This window comes from Neomonachus schauinslandi, chromosome 6 (assembly GCF_002201575.2).
Source record: "Neomonachus schauinslandi chromosome 6, ASM220157v2, whole genome shotgun sequence".
Lineage (NCBI taxonomy): Eukaryota > Metazoa > Chordata > Mammalia > Carnivora > Phocidae > Neomonachus > Neomonachus schauinslandi.
This window is the reverse complement of record NC_058408.1, coordinates 54,779,374-54,800,694: the sequence shown is the minus strand read 5'-3', so window position 1 is coordinate 54,800,694 and position 21,321 is coordinate 54,779,374. Positions and strand designations below refer to the sequence as shown.

The window sequence follows — 21,321 nt, the reverse complement described above, 5'->3', positions numbered from 1 at the left end:
TGAATTGGCAGAATATTGGTAGAAGAAAGTACTCTCCTAAGCAGTGAGTAATCTGTTTATTCTTAGAGAAGAGTATATATTCTTTGGGAGTTTAGATAGTTTTTCTTTCTTTCTTTTTACACCACACACTAGATTTTGTTTCTTAAAGATTTGTTCATGCTCTACAGTCAGTAACCCTGGGCTCAGTATGTTGAGCACAGCTGAAAATACAGAAGTTCTGACTCATTCCAGCCCATCTCCCCGCTACCCTTACTCCACCCCACCACCTTTATTGGTAAAATGTCTTTGAAGATTATATTATTTTCCCCTCCCTGCAAGTGGTTTCCTCTTGCCCTCCATCCAAACACTGCTTCGGCTTGTAAGCCAGTTGAGTAACTTCTGTTTCAGATGCTGTTTATGCCATATTTGTGTAAGACAAGGATTGATTACTGATAAAATGATATTGATAAAATTGATAAAAACAAATTGGTACAGAACCCTATTCTTACAGTGAAGGAGATCCAAGAGTTGTGTCTCACTGAGTTATGACTAATACACTTTCAGTAAAGTGAGATTTATAACTTATGAAAAGGTAACACAGTGATAGCTTATCTTCATCATTGTTAGCGTTAACTGTTGCTTAGAAGCTTGAGAATTAATGTTAGTTTTCTGAGTCATAACATTTTAAATTTCTCAATAATAAAGCCTTTGATGCATCAGTGAGGACATTTTGTGGTAAAAGAATTCTCTAGAGAGGGTAACTTCAGTACGTTTCCTATTATATATTTTTCCCAATCCCCAGAAAGGCTAAGTATAAACTGATGTTTTTGCCAGTTATATTTGTAGTCATTTTGCTGTAGATTAACAGAATGCCAGTCATGTTTTAGGGCCTGTGTGTGTGCATGTTTGCTGGCAAATCACATGAAACAAGGCCTATTAGTGAATTTCAACAGTGGTCTGGTTGGTAGACAAAAACTTTTATATGGTTAGCATATACCTGAAAACAAGGTAGCAGTTAAGTTATTACTGTTAATGTGATGTAATGTTGTCAGCCCTGTGTGGTGCTGCTAGGTGCTCTACGTTAGAGGAGGATGGGGTGTAGTCAGCATTTGTGGAGCACAGAGTATAAAAAACACTTGGGTATTACGTACATAGCATATTATCTAGTAATTTTCTTCTTACCTGTGTTCCAATACTAGTCTGTTTTCTTTTACTAAATTGTTTCCAGGTCTTCACCACCTTATACAGTGGTTGGCATATACCTAGATTTTATTATTGAATGTATGAGAGTGGGAAACAGAAGAAGAGACCCACAACTAAGATTAAACTGACATATCTTAGTGGAGCAAAGGCATACCTTGTCATCCCCCACCCCCCTTATTTACATATTAGAATAGTATCAGATGCTTTCAAACAGTTTGTGTTTATGTACTATCCATTGTGAGATTTATTTGCAGCAGATTTTCCTTTCTGATTTTTAGATTTATTCAACAAACATTAAAGATTCTTTTAATTTCATAAGGCCTAGTGAATCAGAGGAATATGGCTTTTGGTTCCCACTGCCAAGATGCTTACAGTTTTAAAGATTAATGTTTAAAGTTATCATGTGATGTTTGGATTTATACCAGAAGATAAAAATAAAGACATAAAAGCAGATAAGGGAAGTTTGGGGCGGAAAATCCATAAATGAAAATTGTCCATAGTATAGATCACGTGTCTAGTTGATTACAAGTGAAGGCATGATGGCCAAGAGAGGTCATGAATAATTGCAATTATTAATATTTGTTGAGCACTTTCCATGCCAGGTACTGAGCTAAGAAAGTTTTGTGGATTATCTTTTTCAATCTATACAGTACGCCTGGGTGGTGGATTATTTTATCCCTGTTACACAGCTAGAAAACTGGAATTTAAAGAGGTTTAAGTAATTCTTCTAGACTTACTTAGCTAGTATATGGGATTCGAATCATTGACCCAGAGCCTAACTGTAGTGCTTAAGTTCCACCCTACATGGACTTCCCAGTGGCCAGTATTGCCCAAACTTAGGACAAGTCATGACTTTTTACATCTTCAAATCACCTGTCTTAATATTTTTCTTTAATAACTTACCATCTTTTAATTAAGTGAATTTCAAAGAAAACATACAGAATTATTTGGTGTTATGTTTTTTTTTCCTCAGTGTGTTTCAGAATAAACATAATTTTAAATATGCTTCTATGGACCACTTAAAATCATCTAATATGTCATCAGTAGTCTTTTGTATTTCACGCTTTAGGACATAAATGCTATAAGAAATGAATGCTGGATAGGATCAGGCAACAATTGGAATTGATGAAGGCCAGAAGTGATGGAAGCCTAGAATGGAATAGATTCATCGCAGGCAATGGCAGCATTACAGGAGATGAGCTATAATTTAGAGCCTTAACTACATACTCGGGGCAAAGATTTCCATGATAAACTGCAAAGTGAAGGTATTTGTTTAGACAGAAATTTAGCAGGATATCTTAGACAATCTATGGCAAGAGAAGGAGAGCAACAATGAATAAGTGAAGAAGGAAGTCACTACAGAAATCAGGATGGAAGAGAATAATCTAAAAAATAGGATTATTACAGCTGAATGTAGCAGAGTTCAGAAAGATCTAAGAGAAGTGGCCTTTGGATTTGGCTGAGAGATCCTTGGTGACCCTAAAAGAATTTAAGTAATAAGGGTGGAAGGTTAAGCAGGGAGGAATAAGTAGTGAGACTTCTTGACTTTTAGGTGACTTGAATACTCAGTATGAGCTCTGGACTATGAGTGTAAAAACCTAGGTTTAAACCTTTTATCACCTAAGTTTTGTCCTTTGTGCCTGCTGTTAACTTTGGGGGCAAGTGACATGACTTCTTCAAATTTTAGATGCTTTTTGAAGGTTCTCACTACCCCACTTTGCTTTTATGAAAGACATACATTATTACTTGCTTTTTCTAACTGAAAATTCTGAAGACGATTTTTGTTTTTACGGAAAAAGGCAAAAAGTGGAAATAGCAGTCAGCCATTATAGAGGCAGGGCGCACCCTGAGCAGCAAGAGTGGTGCCACCAAGCTCCTTCCCCTGGAACTACACTCAGCATCTAGTTTGTGTCTGTGCTTTATCATCATCTATTTTGTGAGTTTGTTAGCAAGACGTGTCCTAAGGTGTCAGAAAAGCCTAAGAGGTTATTTCTCGGGTCTGGGAACAACACAAAAAGTTTTCCATATAAATTAATGGTAATTGTTTCTTTGCTGTAGCCATTTCACCTTACAAAAGGTTTCAGAGGAATACTTTGCTTTCTGATAGCAGGGGAAACCTGTTTATTCATCTGTGAAATAAGGAAAATACCCATTTCCCCTATCTCAGAGGATTGTTGCAAAGATCACATTAAATGTTTCCATGTAGGTTTAGAATGTTATATTCTTTGGTATTGACATGAGCCTTGACCATATTTAAAACAGAAAAGAGAACTATGAAAAGTAGAAAGTTAAAGGTGAGGGTGGTTCTCTACGATGTTTGAAGATCCCCTCCAAATATATTTTGAGTTTACAAGATAAGAGATGGATGCACGTGTGGTTGGAGTATGGGTGGCTAGAGAAGTTAATACTTGATCATCCTTTCCTCTTTACTAATGAATAATCTGAAAGTGTAGGGCTGCTGTGTATAATTGTACAGTTTGTGTATTGCACATATGTGTGGGGGTGAAGGAGGCAACAAGGACTGAAACCTACTCCATGCTCTGCTTGCAGAGAGTCCTGTGCTCTGGCTAGGCCTCCCAGGGGTAATTGTGCCTTCATTTCCCCCCTTTTTCCCAATGCATCAGCACCTCACCCAGACGATTATGTGTATCTTCCCGGAAGGGTATGTTTTTTCTATTTGCACAAAGGCCCTGTGGAGGCCAGTGGATGCTCTCAAAGACTCCTAAGGAGATATATTAAGGATAATTTAGAACAAAACCAAAAACAGTTGGGAGACTGGAGAAGTGGTCACCAAGGAACAAAGCTTAGTACTTTTTACTAAAATGGTTTAAGTAGTTGGGCAAGTACACATTGACTTTATCCAGTGTATTTTATTTTAAAGATTTGTTTATTTCAGAGAGGTAGAGTGAGCAAGCATGCACGCATGAGCAGAAGGGGCAGAGCGAGAGAGAATCTCAGGTAGACTCTGGGCTGAGTGAGGAGCCCAACACAGGGCTCCATCTCAGCCACCCTAGAGATTACAACCTGAGCTGAAACCAAGAATCAGAGGCTTAACCAGCTGCGCCACCCAGGCGTCCCTATCCAATGTATTTTAAAGATGAATATTGTAGCTTATTCAGTATTTCTGGTAACTAGGAAGCAGATCATATATGTAGATCTTAAGTAAAGAAGCACAACATAAGAGGTATAGAATTAACTTCTGGAGGTCAGGAAAATGGAACAGATAGAGGAAAAACTATAAGATGTCAAAAAGAATAATGTGGCATTCACCTCATCTAGTAAATGGTAGACACACAGATTTGTTACTTTGCTAGAACAGTAATTTATGGTACAGAAGGTTTGATAACTACATATCTTTTCTGATTGTTAAGGCATTCTGCCCCAGAAACTTAATTCACATGTTTCAGTTTCTAAGAACAGCCTGAGCCCTTCTTCCATTCTGATTAGAATTCCAACAGATTTATTTATATTACACTTTGTTTTTAAAAATGACAATTTTTAATGCTTTTGCTGTAGTGCTATTTGAAGTAGAGGCACTCAACATATGGTGGTATTCTTAGCTTTTCTATTACAGCAGCAAATGTGATCTTAAAAAATATTTGATGTCACCCTAACTTTAGAATTACTGATTATAACAATTGGAGATCGAAATGAACTTAGAAGTTGACCAGTTCAGTCTTACCCAAAGCAAGACCTTTTCATTTTAAATGGAAAATTTAGTTTCAAATTTGATAGACTAAATGTTTTCTGAAGTTAATTCATCAGTTTCCCCATCCTTACCAACTCCAGCTGCCATGAGAAAATACCATAGGGGCACTTGGGTGGCTCAGTTGGTTGAGTGTCTGACTTCGGCTCATGTCATGGGGCTCAGGTCATGAGTGGGCTCCCTGCTCAGCAGGGAGTCTGCTTTTCCCTCTGCCCCTCACCCTGGCTCATTCTCTCTCTCTCTCTCTCAAATAAATCAATAAAATCTTAAGAAAAAAGGAAAATACCATAGACTAGGTGGCTTAAGATGAATTTATCACAGCTCTGGAGGCTGGAAAACCAAGATCAGGGTGCCCACATAATCAGGTTCTGGTGAGGTCTTCCTGGCTTGCACATGGCTGCTTTCTAGCTGTGTGTCTTCATGTGGTTGGGAGAGAGCTGTGGTGTCTTCTCTTTAAAAGAGCACTAATCCCATTATGAGGCCCCATGCTCATTACCTCAGCTAAACCTAATTATCTCCCAAAGGACCTATCTCCAAATACCATCTGTCAAGTTGGGAGTTAGGACTTCAACATATGAATTTTGAGAGGGGAAACAATTCTTACATAGCTACCCCCCCCCTTTTTTTTTTAGTCTTTAGTGCATTGAGTCTTAAGACTTTTTACATTACCATATTTCTACAACAGATGGAATACATTTTTACTGTATTTTGTTACTATAATTTTTTATTCTTGATATTTTATTCTGTATTGTAATACAGTAAGTTTTGAAAATAAAAACTTGAATCTTAGAATCTCTTAGCCTAAAATCACGTATTATTACATTTTAAAGATTTGATGTTTACCTCTTTTATAATGAAAATTAAATTATGATTTTCCTATGATGAGGTTATCTGGGCACTGGCTTTGCCATCAAGTCTGGATTTAATCTTGGCCCTATCTCTTCATGGTTATATGAGTTTGGGGCAAGCTGTTTTTACTTGTCTAAAGTTGTTTCTTCATTGGTAAATTTTGGTGACTTGGGCTTTGAGCTCTTTTTCCCACCTGATATTTTTACATTATAGAGTTCAGATTTTTTTTAAATGGCTTCAAGAGACATCACTACACTAGAGCGTATAAAACTTACATCCCTCTTCATGTTAAAAGTGGGAGACATAAATATGGAAGATTATTCAAGGTTTTAAATCTAGAGGTCAGAGAGGGGTGCCTGGCTGGCTCCAGTCGGAAGAGCATGCAACTCTTGATCTTAGGGGTCATGAGTTCGAGCCCCACGTTGGCTGTAGAGATTACTTAAATAAATAAATTTTTTAAAAATCTAGAGGTCAGGAAAGGTGGTTATGGTGAAGTTGGGGAAGAACGTGTTTGGGAAAGCAGGTGAGCTTTTTGTTTTTAACTTTTTTATTTATTTTTATTTTAAGTAGGCTCCACGCCCAGTGCAGGTCTCAAACTCATGACCCCAAGACCAAGAGTCACATGCACCAGCTAGGCGCCCATTTTAAACTTTTCTTTTGGAATAATCTTAATCTCATAGAAAAATTATAAGAATAGTATGAAAAATTCTTGTATTCCTTCATCCCTATTCCCTGATTGTTAGCAGTTTACCATATTTATCACTCTCTGTGGGTATGTGTACATATGCACACTCAATCACATATACAGTGTGTGCTTGACTTTTAATGTCTGATGTTCTAAACCCCTCTCATCACCTGAAGCCTTAAGTTCAAATCACAAGCTCCTGTGCCTCCAATTTTCTTACTCAGTACATTTTCTCCTGTTTTTATTTTATTTTTTATTTTTTTAAAGATTTTTTTTATTTATTTGAGAGAGCTAGAGTGAGAGAACACAAGCAGGGAGAGAAACAGATAGCGACAGCACGAGTGGGGAGGAGAGGGAGAAGCAGACTCCCCGCTGAGCAGGGAGCTCAATGCAATGTGGGGCTCCATCCCAGGACCCTGAGATCATGACCTGAGCCTAAGGCAGACGCTTAACCGACTGAGCCACCAAGGTGCCCCTCTGTTGTTTTTATTAAATGAACAAAGCAATCCATAGTAAGCTTGACTCAATAAGCATTTAATAATTACTATTGGTGGAGCTTTTATACAATCATATTAAAATTGGCAGTTCCTTCTGCTGTCTTCCTTATTCTCTTCCACCTTCTCCTGCTTTACTCTGTGGCTTAGACTTCCATGAAATGTTATTCTAACCATTTTCCTGGCAGTATCTTCTGCCTTGCTTTTCTTTACACATATATGGCACAGCTCTAATTCCTTATCATTCCAGCTGCTGTGTGCTTCCCACCACTCCCCACTCCTGAATGTGCTGCTGGACATTAATGAGAGTCTTCAAACTGGCCAGCCTTGGGAATACTTTATATCACTGGTTTCCAGCTTCTACTGGGGTGTCAGCACTGATTGTCAATGCCTCGTTTACCTAGTTGTCTGTCTTTCCTGCCAGTTCTTTGCGAACCTTTTCCAACCTTCTCACATTTCCTGTTATCTCCACTCAGTTGATGAGGACAACATGTCTTTTTCATTTGTTCCTAGGAGTGCCTGATAATGTGGTAGGCGCTGGATAAACATTTGTATGAATGAATAGGGGAATCAAACATTTTGAGTTTGTAGTTCTGTCTAGAAATTTAAGTGGAAACATTTTGTACTATAGACAATTAAAAATGTATGTCTAAAGATTGTAGTTTGAAGGAAAGTTTTGGGAATTATCCTTAGTGAAGCAGTGAACAATAGATGAGATGGCCAAGGAAGAAAGCACATAGAGGGAGCTGGTAAAGAGAGATGGCAAAAGCGTGTTAACATTTATGTAGAGGGATAGAAAAAGAGAGCTGTCAGAGAGTCACAGAAACCAGAGAATATGGTTTACACAGAATCTGTTTGCTTTTTATATTCATGTTGATACTTGACTATTACTTATTACTTACTAGAGATTTTTTATTTGTTCAGTAAAACATTTGTTGAGTGCATATAGTATGCTCATCTGGTTGCAGGTTCTTTTTAATGTTAACTATTTAAATCAGTGGGACATTGTATTTCATTTTCCAGAGGAACTAAATTCTCACATAAGGTTAATGAGGAAAGAAAGGTAAACAGAGCTTGGATACTTAGAAGCCCATGGTGGCCAGAAAGATAATTGTCATTTAATTGAATTGAGCAGATTGGCAATTTGTGAAAGTGTGTTCTTTTTTTTCAGAAATGCTAGATTTTAAATATCACTAAAAATAATGTTTTTCATATTGAGTATTTTTAAATACTTTTGTAATGGTGAGAAACCATAGAATCTTATAATTTTTGAGACTGAAGGAATTTTAGAGATCGTAGTTTATCTTGTCTTGATGTGGAAACCTTTTACAGATTTTTAAAAAATTTTTAACCTATGATAGCTGTCCTTCATGAAAACCATCCTTTTGTAACCACTGTTGAGTGTCATCCTTTCATTTTGAAAGGTTGATATTTATATTATGACAAACCGCCGTCTTCCAAATTTCCCTTAGACCTTTTGGAAATTGTTTGTTTTTAAAATACTGGCTTTTTTCCTTCTTGATTTCTTCTTTCATCTTAACATCCCCCCCCCCCAAAAAAAATTGTTACAAGGTAATATATATTCATTGTTCAAATCTGGAAAACGCAGATGCTCATGTTTTGGTATACCAAATTTCAACAAAAAATACTAGTTTCTTACTGTCATTGCTCAGGGTCACAGAAATATGATTACTTTCTCTTCCCTTAAAGGGGGTATATTTATTATTCAATAGGCTCTTTTTGTAGACTGACCCTCAGACCCTAATGATTCAGATTTTTAGGTACATAGTAGGACAGTAATGTAAAAAAATATATATTCTTAATAGCATGCAAATAACAAAAAGCTTTTAAAAAGAAAAGAAAGATTTTATTTATTTATTTGACAGAGAAAGAGAGCACCAGCAGGCAGAGGGAGAAGCAGGCTCCCTGCTGAGCAGAGAGCCCAGTGCGGGGCTCGATCCCAGGACCCTGGGATCATGACCTGAGCGGAAGGCAGATGCTTAACCGACTGAACCACCCAGGCGCCCCAAGCTTTTTTTTTTTTTTTTTTTTTTTTAATATTTTATTTATTTGACAGAGAGAGAGAGAGAGAGAGCACAGCAGGGGGAGCGGGAGAGGGAGAAGCAGGCTCCCTGGATCCCAGCGCCCTGGGATCATAACCTGAGCAGAAGGCAGATGCTTAACTGACTGAGCAACCCATGCACCCCCAAAAAGCTTTTTAAAATTAAAAATGATACAAATAGAGGATAGAGATCCTTTGTTCTTCTGTGACTGTGCCAGTACATTTTTTGAAATCAGAATCTGACAAGTTGAAAAGAAATGCCCCTGTTGAGCTTACTGTTTCAAGGATTTTTAAATTACTAATTGTGTAAGTTGTACCATTTTGTTACTTAAGATGTGGATCTGCAGAATGCAGCCATACCTTTATTCAGCAACTGAGATTTTTTTTTAATTAATTTTCTTCAGTAAATAAACTGGCATTACTCCTTAGCCTAGCCTACTAGACTTCTTCCTACTCTGACTTCCTCTCCTTCCTCTCCCCATGACCTTTACACCTGAACCCTTTTATCCCAGATCATAATTGGGTTTTTCCCCCCCCAGTGCTTCTCAACTGTGGTTATAGTTGCATACCTTGGGGATATTGAGGGTTCAGTTCCAAACCAGTGTAATAAAGCAAATATTTCAATAAAGGGAATGAAATGAAATTTTTTTGGTTTCCCAATGCATATGAAAAGTATGTTTGTGCTATATCGTAGTGTATTAATTGTGCAATAGCATTATGTTTTTAAATATCTTTTGTATATATTTTTTTATTTTTTAAGATTTTACTTAATTATTTTAAAGGAGAGAGAGACAGCATGAGCAGGAGTGGCAGACAGGGAGGGAGAGAGAGAATCTCAAGCAGAGTCCACCCTGAGCTCGGAGCCCAGCATGGGGCTTGATCCCAGGACCCTGAGGTCATGACCTGAGCTGAAACCAAGAGTCAGGTGCTTAACTGCCTGAGCCACCCAGGTGCCCCAGCAATGTATATGCCTTAATTAAAATTTACTTTATTGCTAAGAATGCTAGCCATCATCTTAGCTTTCAGAGTTGTACTCTTTTTGCAGTGTAAGATTCTGCCTCCATGTTGATGGTTACTGACTGGATTATTTTTGCAGCTTCTACATCAGCACTTGCTTTAGCTTGCATTTGTATGTTATAAAGTTGGCTTCTCTCCTTTAACCTCATTAACCAACCTCTTCCAGTTTCAAGTTTCTCTTGAGTTTCCTCACCTCTCTCAGCCTTCATAGAATTGAATAGAGTTAGGGCCTCACTCAGGATTGGGTTTTGGCCTAAGGGAATGTGGCTGTTTGATCTTCTGTTTGATTGGGATCACTGAAACTTTCTCCATATCGGTGGTAAAGGTGTTGCACTTTCATTCTTGTGTCCACTGGAGTAGCACTTTTGATTTTCTTTAAGAACTTTTCTTTCGGGGCGTCTGGGTGGCTCAGTTGTTAAGCGTCTGCCTTTGGCTCAGGTCGTGATCCCTGGGTTCTGGGATTGAGTCCCGCATTAGGCTCCCTGCTCAGCGGGAGGCCTGCTTCTCCCTGTCCTACTCCCCCTGCTTGTGTTCCCTCTCTCACTGTGTCTCTCTCTGTCAAATAAATAAATAAAATCTTTAAAAAAAAAAAAAAGAACTTTCGAATTTACAACTTGGCTAACTTTGGTGCCAGGGGCCTAGCTTTTGACCTATCCCTTTCTCACTGAATTTAATCATTTCTAGCTTTTAATTTAAAGTGAGAGACATGAGAATTTTCCTTTCACTTTAACACTTACAGACCATTGTAGGGTTATTAATTGGCCTAATTTCAATATTGTGTTTCGGGGAACAGCTGGTTGGTGGGTGGTCAGAGCACACCCAACATTTATCAGTTAAGTTCATTGTCTTAGTTTGTGGTGCCCCAAAACAAGGATAATAGTAACCTCAGAGATCACTGATCACAGATCACCATAACAAATATAATAATAATGAAAAAGTTCATAATATGAGAATTACCAAAATGTGATACAGACATGAAGTAAGCAAATGCTGTGGGAAAAATAGTGCTGACAGATTCGCTCATTTGATGCAGGGTTGCCCCAGACCTTCCATTTGTAAAAAACACCGTATCTGCAAAGCACAATAAAATGAGGTAATGCCTATACTTAAGAGACACCCGAGGAGCCAGACCCATTCTGAGAAATTCTGATTTAATTGGTCTGGAACAGGGACTATAGTATCTTTAAAAACCTTCCAGGATAAGTCTGCAGCCTGTTGTTGAGAACTACTGATTGATTTTTCTTCCCTTGTGTCATCTTTTCAGAGAGATCTTTCAGACCTTTACCATTGTATCCAGTCTCTTTCCCCTCTTTGCTGTCCCTTTACCCAGCTGAGTTTTTTTTATTCTTGTATTTTTATTTACTTATTGTTAAAACTTCCATGAAGGCAGGGGCCCCATCTATCTTTCCATGATAGATCTTAACATCTAAGACAGGGTTTGGCAGCTTATTCTCAACACGTTTGTTGTATCTTGTTGAATGAATATTTGTCATTGTAGCAGTGAGGAGGCAATATCAGTCTTATTGTTTCTGTGTAACCTGTAGAGGATTGCTTTGTGAAATTGTATTTCAGAGAATTTACTAAATCCTCCAGCAGGCTTTAAGAGGACATTGGTTTCATTATTTAAGGTTTTAGTATCCAAGGACAAACACACACAAGGTATGTTATCCCTTGGAATCTTATGGATGTGAGTTAGGTTCAGGTTCTTATGCCAGTGCTCAAAAGGAAGAGATGTTACCATACTTGCAAGTACCTTTGATGGTGTAAGGAGCATTAATGACAGTTGTGTTATGCTCAGTGAATATTCACTTAACACACAGTAGTTATATATGCATATATATATGCATCTTTTTGTTACTTTCTCCCATTTTTATTTGCATAAACCACAAGAAGTCAGATGAACGCACACTCATCAACTACTTTTTGTTTACGTATAGTCTTTGTTATTATTCTTCCATATTTTAGTTATGTGTTACACCATTGAGGATAGATTTTTAAATTCTTTTTACTTAATCATATGCATTTTTTCATCTGCTGGTCTTGAAACTAATTTTTTTTCATTTCAAATCATTGCTCTTAAAAACATTTGCAATTTTTTCTTGTTTTCTGTTACAAAAGCAAAGTGCATTTACTGTTTAGATATTGCAGTATGTATAACAAAGAGTCAAAATTCCTTACAATCAGGTGTATAGCTGCTGCTGATAATTTGTGATATGGTTTTGTAGACTTTCATACTTGGCATATATATTTTATTTTTTAATACTTAACATATTATTTGTTTAAAAATCATATATACTTTTTAACTTTATCTTGAGCATCTTTCTGTATAAATCTCTGCTTGTTTTTATAAAGATCTCAAACTAAACATGTTTAAGACAGAACTCTTGCCTCACCTTCTGCCCCATCTTCCCTAAATCTAGTCTTCCCCACCTTACTTCATGTCTTGCTTTTCAAGCTCAAGACCAAAATTGTCCTTGTTTCCTCTCTCCTGGCCTCCTCTACCTAGTCTCCATTTTTCAGCCACAGCTACATCATGTTGTGCCTAGGCTTTTGTAGTCTATGATGTTTCCATGTTCCACCTTTGGCCCCCTACAATCCATTCTCGACATTGTAGCCAGGTTGTTTTTAAAAACCAAAATCATATCTCTGCTCAAAATGAATGCTCAGAATCGCATTGCTTTAAAGATAAAATTTAAAATTCTAATAGTCCTTCTCATCCAACCTTTTCTATGCCTTTCAACTCTCCCTTTCTTACTAACTTCGACTTCACTAGCTTTTATGTTTTTGAACATGATAAGCATGTCAGGACTTGAGGGCCTTTTTTTTTTTTTTTTAAAGATTTTATTTATTTATATGACAGAGACACAGCGTGAGAGGGAACACAAGCAGGGCGAGCAGGAGAGGGAGAAGCAGGCTTCCCACCGAGCAGGGAGCCCCATGCGGGGCTCTATCCCAGGACCCTGGGATCATGACCTGAGCCAAAGGCAGACGCTTAACGACTGAGCCACCCAGGCGCCCCGACTTTAGGGCCTTTGCATTTGCTTTTTCTTCAGCCTTGAAGCTGACTCCTTCCCCATTAGATCCAAATCAGAAGCCTTTCCCTCAGAGAGGCCTTTAGTGATCAACTAATCTAAAATAATTACACTTTATTACTTTCTCATATTGTCCTGTTTAGTTTCATTCGTAGCATATGTCACTATCTGAAATAATCCTATTTACCTATATTTTGAATCTCCACATTAGAAAGTAAGACCCCTGAGAGCAGATTCTAGTGTTCTGTCAAAGAATTCTTTAACCCAAGGTTGCAAAGATTTTCTCCTTTGTTTTCTTTAGAAGTTTTATAATTTAGGTTTTTACATTTTGTCTATGCTCCTTTTTAAAACAAAATTGAGATATGACTAACGTATAGCATTGTGTAAGTTTGAGGTGTACATGTTGATTTCATGCACTTACATATTGCAGAATGATTACTGCTGTAACATTAGCCGATACTCCCATCACATCAGTTATTTTTTGTGTGTAGTGAGAACACTTAAGATCTTGTCTCTTATGATCTTTGATGTATATAATACAGTATTTTGACTGTAATCATAATGCTGTGCATTAGATCTCCAGAACATACACATCTTCTAATTTCAAGTTTGCATCCTTTGCTATGGTCCATCTTGAGTTGTTTTGTATATGGTAGAAGTTAGGAATCAGAATTCATTTTTTTATGTTATATATGCCTAATTGCTTCAGCACCATTTGTTAAGAAAACTGTCCCTTATTCACTGAATTTTCTTCGCATTTGTAAAAATCAGATGCCTGTATATATTTGTATTTCTATATTCTGTTTCATTGATCAGTCTTTTTTTAGGCCAGTACCACACGGTGTTCATGGCTGCCTAACAGATCATGAAATCAGGTGACATTGGTCCTTCATCTTTATTCTTTTTAATTTAATTTTTTTTAAAGATTTTATTTATTTATTTGACAGAGAGAGACATAGCGAGAGAGGGAACACAAGCAGGGGGAGTGGGAGAGGGAGAAGCAGGCTTCCCGCCGAGCGGGGAGCCCGATGTGGGGCTCGATCCCAGGACCCTGCGATCATGACCTGAGCCAAAGGCAGACGCTTAACGACTGAGCCGCCCAGGCGCCCCTTAATTTAATTTTTTAAAGATTTTATTTGACAGAGAAAGAGATAGCAACAGAAATAGTGAGAGAGACCAGGGGGCGGGGAGGAGAGAGAATTAGGCTCCCTCCTGAGCAGGGAGTCTGACTCCGCGCTCCATCCCTGATCCCAAGACCCTGGGATCTTGACCTGAGCCAAAGGCAGACAGTTAACCAACTGAGCCACCCAGGCATCCCGATCTTTATTCTTTTTAAAGTTCTTTTGGTTATTCTAGGTCCTGTCTATTTTTAAATAAATTTTAGAACCAGCTTGAAAATTCTACCGCCCTCTCCCCCAGAAATTCCTTCTGTGATTTTGTTTGGAATTGATTTGAATCTATAGATCAGTTTGGCAAGGAATCACAATCTTACATATTGGGTCTTTTGACCCATGCACAGGACATAGCATCATGTATCTAGGTCTTCTTTAATGTTCTGTGGTTTTTAATATATTAATCTTGCACATTTTTTGTCAGATGTATTCCTAAGGATTTCATATTTTTAATTGCTAGTATAAGTTGTATTTTAAACTAAAAGTGCTCACACTAACTGGCAAAACCTTATAGTGGAATTGGCCTTTCTGATTTCTATAGTCTTATTGTTTATGGCTACAAATTCTTTGTTTTTAAGAATGCATATTCTTTTATAGCAATTCGGTTAGGTACGTTAAGGGATAGTTTGTCCTTGTCTTTTTTTTTTTTTAAGATTTTATTTATTCACAAGAGCACAAGTAGGCAGAGAGGCAGGCAGAGGGAGAGGGAGAAGCAGGCTCTCCACTGAGCAGGGAGCCTGACATGGGGCTTGATCCCAGGACACTGGGATCATGACCCGAGCCGAGGGCAGCTGCTCAACTGACTGAGCCACCCAGGCGCCCCTGTCCTTGTCTTTTGATGGAATTATCATTTGACTCATTTATATTACAATTATGTGTATTTGATTTATATTTTTTCCTGGTGTAGTAGGTACTGTAAAACAAAAACAGGAGTGGCTTATAAGCATATGAAAGCATATACTGCCTGAAAACAGAAGCATATAATTAATGGAAGAATGATGTTAATCATCCTATCATATTTGCATTCCATATGCAGAAACTGATTGATGCCTGTCATCTCAAGCCTATTAAATTGAATAGTATTTGTTAAATAGACAGCCTCCATAGATTTACTGTATTTGACCCATTCATTTCAGTATGGGTTAAAATTCCTTTTTTTTTTTTTTAAGTAGACTCCACAGGCAATGTGGGGCTTGAACACACAATTTTGAGCAGATCAGGAGTAGCATGCTGTACTGACTGAGCCAGCCAGGCGCCTCTAGATTAAAATTCTTATTCTCTACGATACAGTTAAGCAGTTACAAACCATAAGTAACTAATATGTTCACTGAATACAGGGCAGTTTAGTTTGATTCATTTTGTTGTGTGTTGGTTCTTCAAATTTGACAGTATTAAACAAGTATGACATTATTATCTATACAAGTTATTGAAGATGGATTTCATTCCTCACTGTTTTTATTTTTCAGAATTTTTGGGGACATTTGAATTTACTGAGAGTTTGGTTTTTGTTTGTTTTTTTTTTAAGATTTTATTTATTTGAGAGAGAGAGCACGAGCAGGGGGGACGGGTAAAGGGAGAGGGAGAGGCAGACTCTCTACTGAGCAGGGATCCTGACGTGGAACTCAGTCCCAGGACCCTGGGATCATGACCTGAGCCAAAGGCAGACACTTAACCAAAAGAGTCATGCAGGCACCCCTACTGAGAGTTTCTTTAAAGTAAGCTAAAATTTTCCTCATTTTTCTTTCTTATGTGTGTCTTAAAGGTTTGAAGGGGTGTGACAGGAGGTTTTGGACTCGATGAGTTTCCACCGAAATGTCGGAGAAGTCAGGCCAGAGCACAAAAGCAAAGGATGGGAAAAAGTATGCAACACTCAGTTTATTTAATACTTACAAGGGTAAATCTTTAGAAACTCAGAAAACCACAGGTGAGTAAAATCAAGTGGCATATTTTTATGATTTTTATGGTTTTGTTTTATTGCTATGATTGGTACTCGAGCTATTGCTGTTAGGAGCTAGGATAAACCCATTATTTATGCAACCCTATGTACATTGGGCTTTTTATGTGTGTACTCATTTTTCGGGGGATGAATTAAATGTCTTACAGTAGAAAGTTTATAATTTTTTTTAAAGGATTTTATTTATTTGAGAGAGAGAGCTAGCAGGAGCATGAGCAGGGAGGGGCAGAGGAGAGGGAGAAGCAGGCTCCCCGCTGAGCACAGAGCCCGTGGGGCTCCATCTGGGGACTCCAGGATCGTGACCTGAGATGAAGGCATGGAGGCAGATGCTTAACCAACTGAGCCACCCAGGAGCCCTAAAAATTTATAAATGTTTTAAAATATGTCTCTTTTTTCCTGTTTGTTGTCAGCAGAAAATAGAACTATGTGGCTCCAAAGGGAGACTTGGTCAATGAGATTGGTAGGCATAGGAATATACAGTAGTGGGTACTTACTACTGCTTCTAGTTATGGAAGAGAATCCTGGGATGTTTTGTTTTGTTTTTTGATACCTTGGGCCCAGTATTTATAGTGAGAGGTGAAACCTGGACCATGTATGGTATATTAGCAGTGTTCATTATGAATGTAAAGTTAGCGCATTTATTCTCTAATATACTAAATTTTGAGTTTAAAATAGATTTCTTGAAAAGATTACAAAACCACTTATCGCCTGTGTTTTCCTTTCATAGTATATAGGGTATATAGTATATAGGGTTGTTAGAATGTTTAAATCATCTTTTCAATGGCATGATAGTTTAATATAATTTCTATATTGGATTATTGTTGCAGGTGTGTGCCTTAGTTTAAAAATTCTTATTTTAAGATAAAAGAAATAATAGTTCAAGATTCCATTAACACCTGTTGTCTTTCTATATTGTTTTAAGAATAAATTGAGCAATAAAATAGATATTTAAAGAAAGTTGATGTTATTGATCTTTAGTTGCAGCTCGACATGGATTACAGAGTCTTGGAAAAGTTGGTATTTCACGGCGTATGCCTCCACCTGCTAACCTCCCAAGTCTCAAAGCAGAAAACAAAGGCAATGACCCTAATGTGAACATTGTACCTAAAGATGGCACAGGATGGGCATCCAAACAAGAGCAGCATGAAGAAGAAAAGTGAGTCAAAGTCAACTAAAAAATGAAACTATTTCTTTGTAGGGAACTTCTTTTTTTTTAAGATTTTATTTTTAAGTAATCTCCACACCCAGCGTGGGGCTCAAACCCACAACCTCGAGATCAAGAGTTGCATGCTGCCGTGACTGAGCCAGCCAGGCACCCTGTAGGGAACTTCTGTTTGAGTTTGTTCTGTGTGCTAGACGTTGAACTCTGTATGTTAGGTGTCTCAAGCCATTTGAAGTCATTTACATAGTCACCTTTTGATGAATTTTGTGTGTGTGTGTGAGTAGGTTTAGTGGCAGTATTTCCATGTGTCAAGGTAGAACAGATGACGGACTTGCTAATCACAGCTTTTCGTATGTACTGTGTCAGACTCCCTCGAACCCCCACCATATCAGGCATTCACTTTCTAATAGAATTAAGAGTTGATTCTATTAAATAATTTCCATGATGCTAAGAATTTCTGTCTGCCTGGTTCACTGAAACTATACCTGATGCACATTTTAAGTGCTCAAGTAATACTATTTAAATGAATAAAGAATTAGCAAGCAGGCTACAATAGAATTAATAATGTCCCTTTTAATCATTCAGCATATATTTAGCATTCAGTATTTCAGGGATTATGCTAAGCTCTTAATTTCTTGAATGGCCAAGTGAAGTAGTGGTAATTTAGAAAAATAATACAAGTAATTGGGTACTTGATGCTTTTTGCCTGTATCTATTATCAGATTTCTGTACTCCTATTTGGGGAGCTTTATATAGTAAATTTGACTTTACTTGGATAAAACTTGTCAAAGACATTGTTCTCTGTTTCTCAGTTGTTGTAGAATTACTACAAAAGTAGCAAGCCAGTTACAAGGTCTGAGTGTATCAGAAATATATTGCCTCTCTTAAGTCTCTTAACTACTACCTTTTTCATTTTCAAGCATTAACTCATTACAAAGATTGACTAAAACTGTAGATTCTTTAAAACACCTTTTACTCGGGCACCTGGGTGGCTCAGTCATTTTAAGTGTCCAACTCTTGACTTTGGCTCAAATCATGATCTCAGGGTTGTGAGATCAAGCCCTGCATCGGGCTCTGCACTGGGCGTGGAGCCTGCTTAGGATTCTCTCTCTGCCCCTCCCCCCCAACCCCACCCCTCCAAAAAAACAAAACACCTTTTACTCATGGGGAGGTATCAGGCAAGTTGCTGTTACCTCTTTGAGTAACAGTAATAAGTACAGTAGTGAACCTGTTGACTGCCAGATGGAGAGTTTGCTTAGCCTTAGCCCTGGCTAAGTCCACCGGTCCAGACAGTATGTATGCCTATAATGTTATTTCTAATTATATATAAATATTTACTTCTTTAAAATAGAGTTTGGTAGCTATACTCAATAATGAGTTTTTCTTTTTTTCTTTTTTACAAAATGAAAAACCAGTAAAGCTATCTTCTCCTTGGGTTATTAAAAGGAAGAAATGAAAGGGGATGAAAATAGCTATACTTTATTTAAAGGAATGTTGCAGAGGAAAAGCATTTGTGGGAGATGCATCTATGAGTAAATATGTAGCCAAAACAGTTATACACAAATTTACCTTAACTACAATATTCATTTTTATTTTTTTGAACATACCATATCTGAAATAATGGATTCATATTTTTTTTAAGAACACCAGAAGTTCCACCAGCACAGCCAAAACCTGGGGTTGCAGCTCCCCCAGAAGTAGCACCTGCTCCCAAATCTTGGGCCAGTAACAAGCAAGGTGGGCAAGGAGATGGTAAGTGGACATAGGCTGGGGAAACTGGCTAGGTTTGATAGTTACTGAACAGCCATGCAGGAGATAAGGGGTGGATTTTGACAGGGGCAGAGAACGTTGTCAAGGATATACTCAGGTTCTAAAAAAGGGTCTTTCTTTCAACTGTTGGGGTAGTTAAGTTTCAGTGCCGAGACCCATGTATGAGCCAATGATAGGGATTTAAAAAGGAGTCTTTAAGATACTCTCCCACATTGTTTTTATCTTCACCCTACATGACCAGAAAAAACTTTGTACCTTCTGCTTTTTGGGGCATAAAAGTACCCAGATACTGTGTAAATAGCTAGAAGCTATATATTCATCACCATCTGTGTTCCCTAACCTTCTATTTCAAACGTGCTACTCAGGATTTCCATGGTAGAGAAGAGCTGGACAGTAGCCATAAAGCATGGTAACTGTAATACTCTCCCCGCACCCCCCCCCCGCAAGGAATGATGGACTCCCCAGCAAAATTTAAATTTTCCCCTTGCAAAACAGGAAAGATCTATAAAAACATTGTATAGAAAATCTAGGCCCTATCTACACCCTCAAGTTAATAAAATCAGATCTTTTAATTTATAGAGGTATATAAATAAATAGGCAAGTAGGTAGGTAGATGGGTGAATGGGTGACTAGTGAGGTGCAATCAGTATCTCAGTGATAAATTTAGTGAAGGCATTTTAGCATCATTGTGATACTTGCAGTGTTGATTCATGTATTGTTTCAATAATATTATTTGATTCTTAGAGTTATTAGCAAAGAAGTTTGACTTTTTGAAAAATGTAAGGAGTTATTGTAAAAGAAAAACAGGAGTGAAATTCTGCTCATTTTCCTTATCATCTTTAATGAGTCCTGAACAGTGTCTGGCAGATTCCTTTCTTAGATTTTTATCTCCGCATGGCTGTTCATTAACTTTCCAAGGGATTCTAATTCTAAATAAATGTTAAAGTTTTATGGATACGAACAGTGGAATAAATATATATATATAAACATATATATATATATATAAACATATATATATATGGAATAATTTATCAGAGAAAAGCAGAGTCCTCTATCGTGGGAGGGTTTTTTCATTATCTTCAGTATAAAAATTACATTTAATGTTTTAAAAAAATCTGTAGGAATCCAGGTGAATAGTCATTTTCAGCAAGAATTTCCCAGCCTGCAGGCAGCTGGGGATCAGGAAAAAAAAGAAAAAGAAACGAGTGATGACAATTATGGACCTGGACCCAGTTTACGCCCACCAAGTAAGAATACTTTTTATTTCATAGAAATAGTGAATGAAATTGTATTTTATTTTGTAACATAACCTGCCCAATATTATTGTATGTGTGACTTACCTCCTTTGAAAAGACAGAGTAACTGCTGTCATTCCGGTGTGGTTTTCACATGCACAGCATTGGTATAACTTAAGAACATGTTGGAAATGTACATCTTGGGCCTCACACCCAACCCACTAAATTAGAAATCTGCATTTTAACAAGATGCCTGGGTGAGTTCTTTGCACATTAATATTGGTCATTTTTACAGTAGCAAAAATTTTGAACCAACCCCTCTAATATGCAAATATTTATTTGTAAATCATATCCATTTATCTGCTACTCTATTAACATTCAGTGATCCTGTGCTTTCTGAACTCACACCAAAGAGCCAAATAAATTTGGATAGTAAGAAATACTTGTATTATGGACATAAAGGAAAAGCTAAAAATAGAAATATAAAATCCTTGAGATTAAGTGTTTTATTTATTAATTATATTAGTTTCCTATTCTCATTACCAAATATCTGAAAGGATCCTGTATACATGGGAGATTTCTCTTTTCGGTGATGGTTACAAATCTGTATTTCTGATAACCTAATACATTTCATACTGCTTATGGCTCATTTCCTGTCTGGTCTGGGCAAATCATCTTTTGTTATTTTTATTTTTAATGGTTACGTAGTTGATGTATTTGTATTAGAAATAGATTGTCAGCTGTATTTTCTTTATTTTTTTAAGATTTTTTTATTTTTAATTTTAAGTAATTTCTACACTCAACATGGGGCTTGAACTTAAAACCCTGAGATCGGGAGTTCCATGCTGTACCCACTGAGCCAGCCAGGCACCCCTCTATTATTTTCTTGTTCAGTTGATTTTCACCAGTTATCTGTTCCTGCATAACAAATTTGGCAGCTTAAAACAACAGCTGAACTAGACTTAATGATTTCACACAGTATCCAAGGGTCAGGAATCTTT

General features: G+C 37.4%; 1 protein-coding gene across 1 annotated transcript in view; it reads left to right on the top strand.

Annotated features, from left to right (window-relative positions):
• The window catches only part of PRRC2C (proline rich coiled-coil 2C), an 89,580-nt gene that overhangs the window by 2,204 nt on the left and 66,055 nt on the right, over positions 1-21,321 (top strand). Inside the window, exons 2-5 of the mRNA XM_044915955.1 lie at positions 15,962-16,123; positions 17,132-17,309; positions 18,958-19,067; positions 20,207-20,332. Of these exons, the coding sequence (XP_044771890.1) occupies positions 16,012-16,123; positions 17,132-17,309; positions 18,958-19,067; positions 20,207-20,332 (526 nt within the window). The 5' untranslated portion in view covers positions 15,962-16,011. The remainder of the gene's footprint in view (positions 1-15,961; positions 16,124-17,131; positions 17,310-18,957; positions 19,068-20,206; positions 20,333-21,321) is intronic.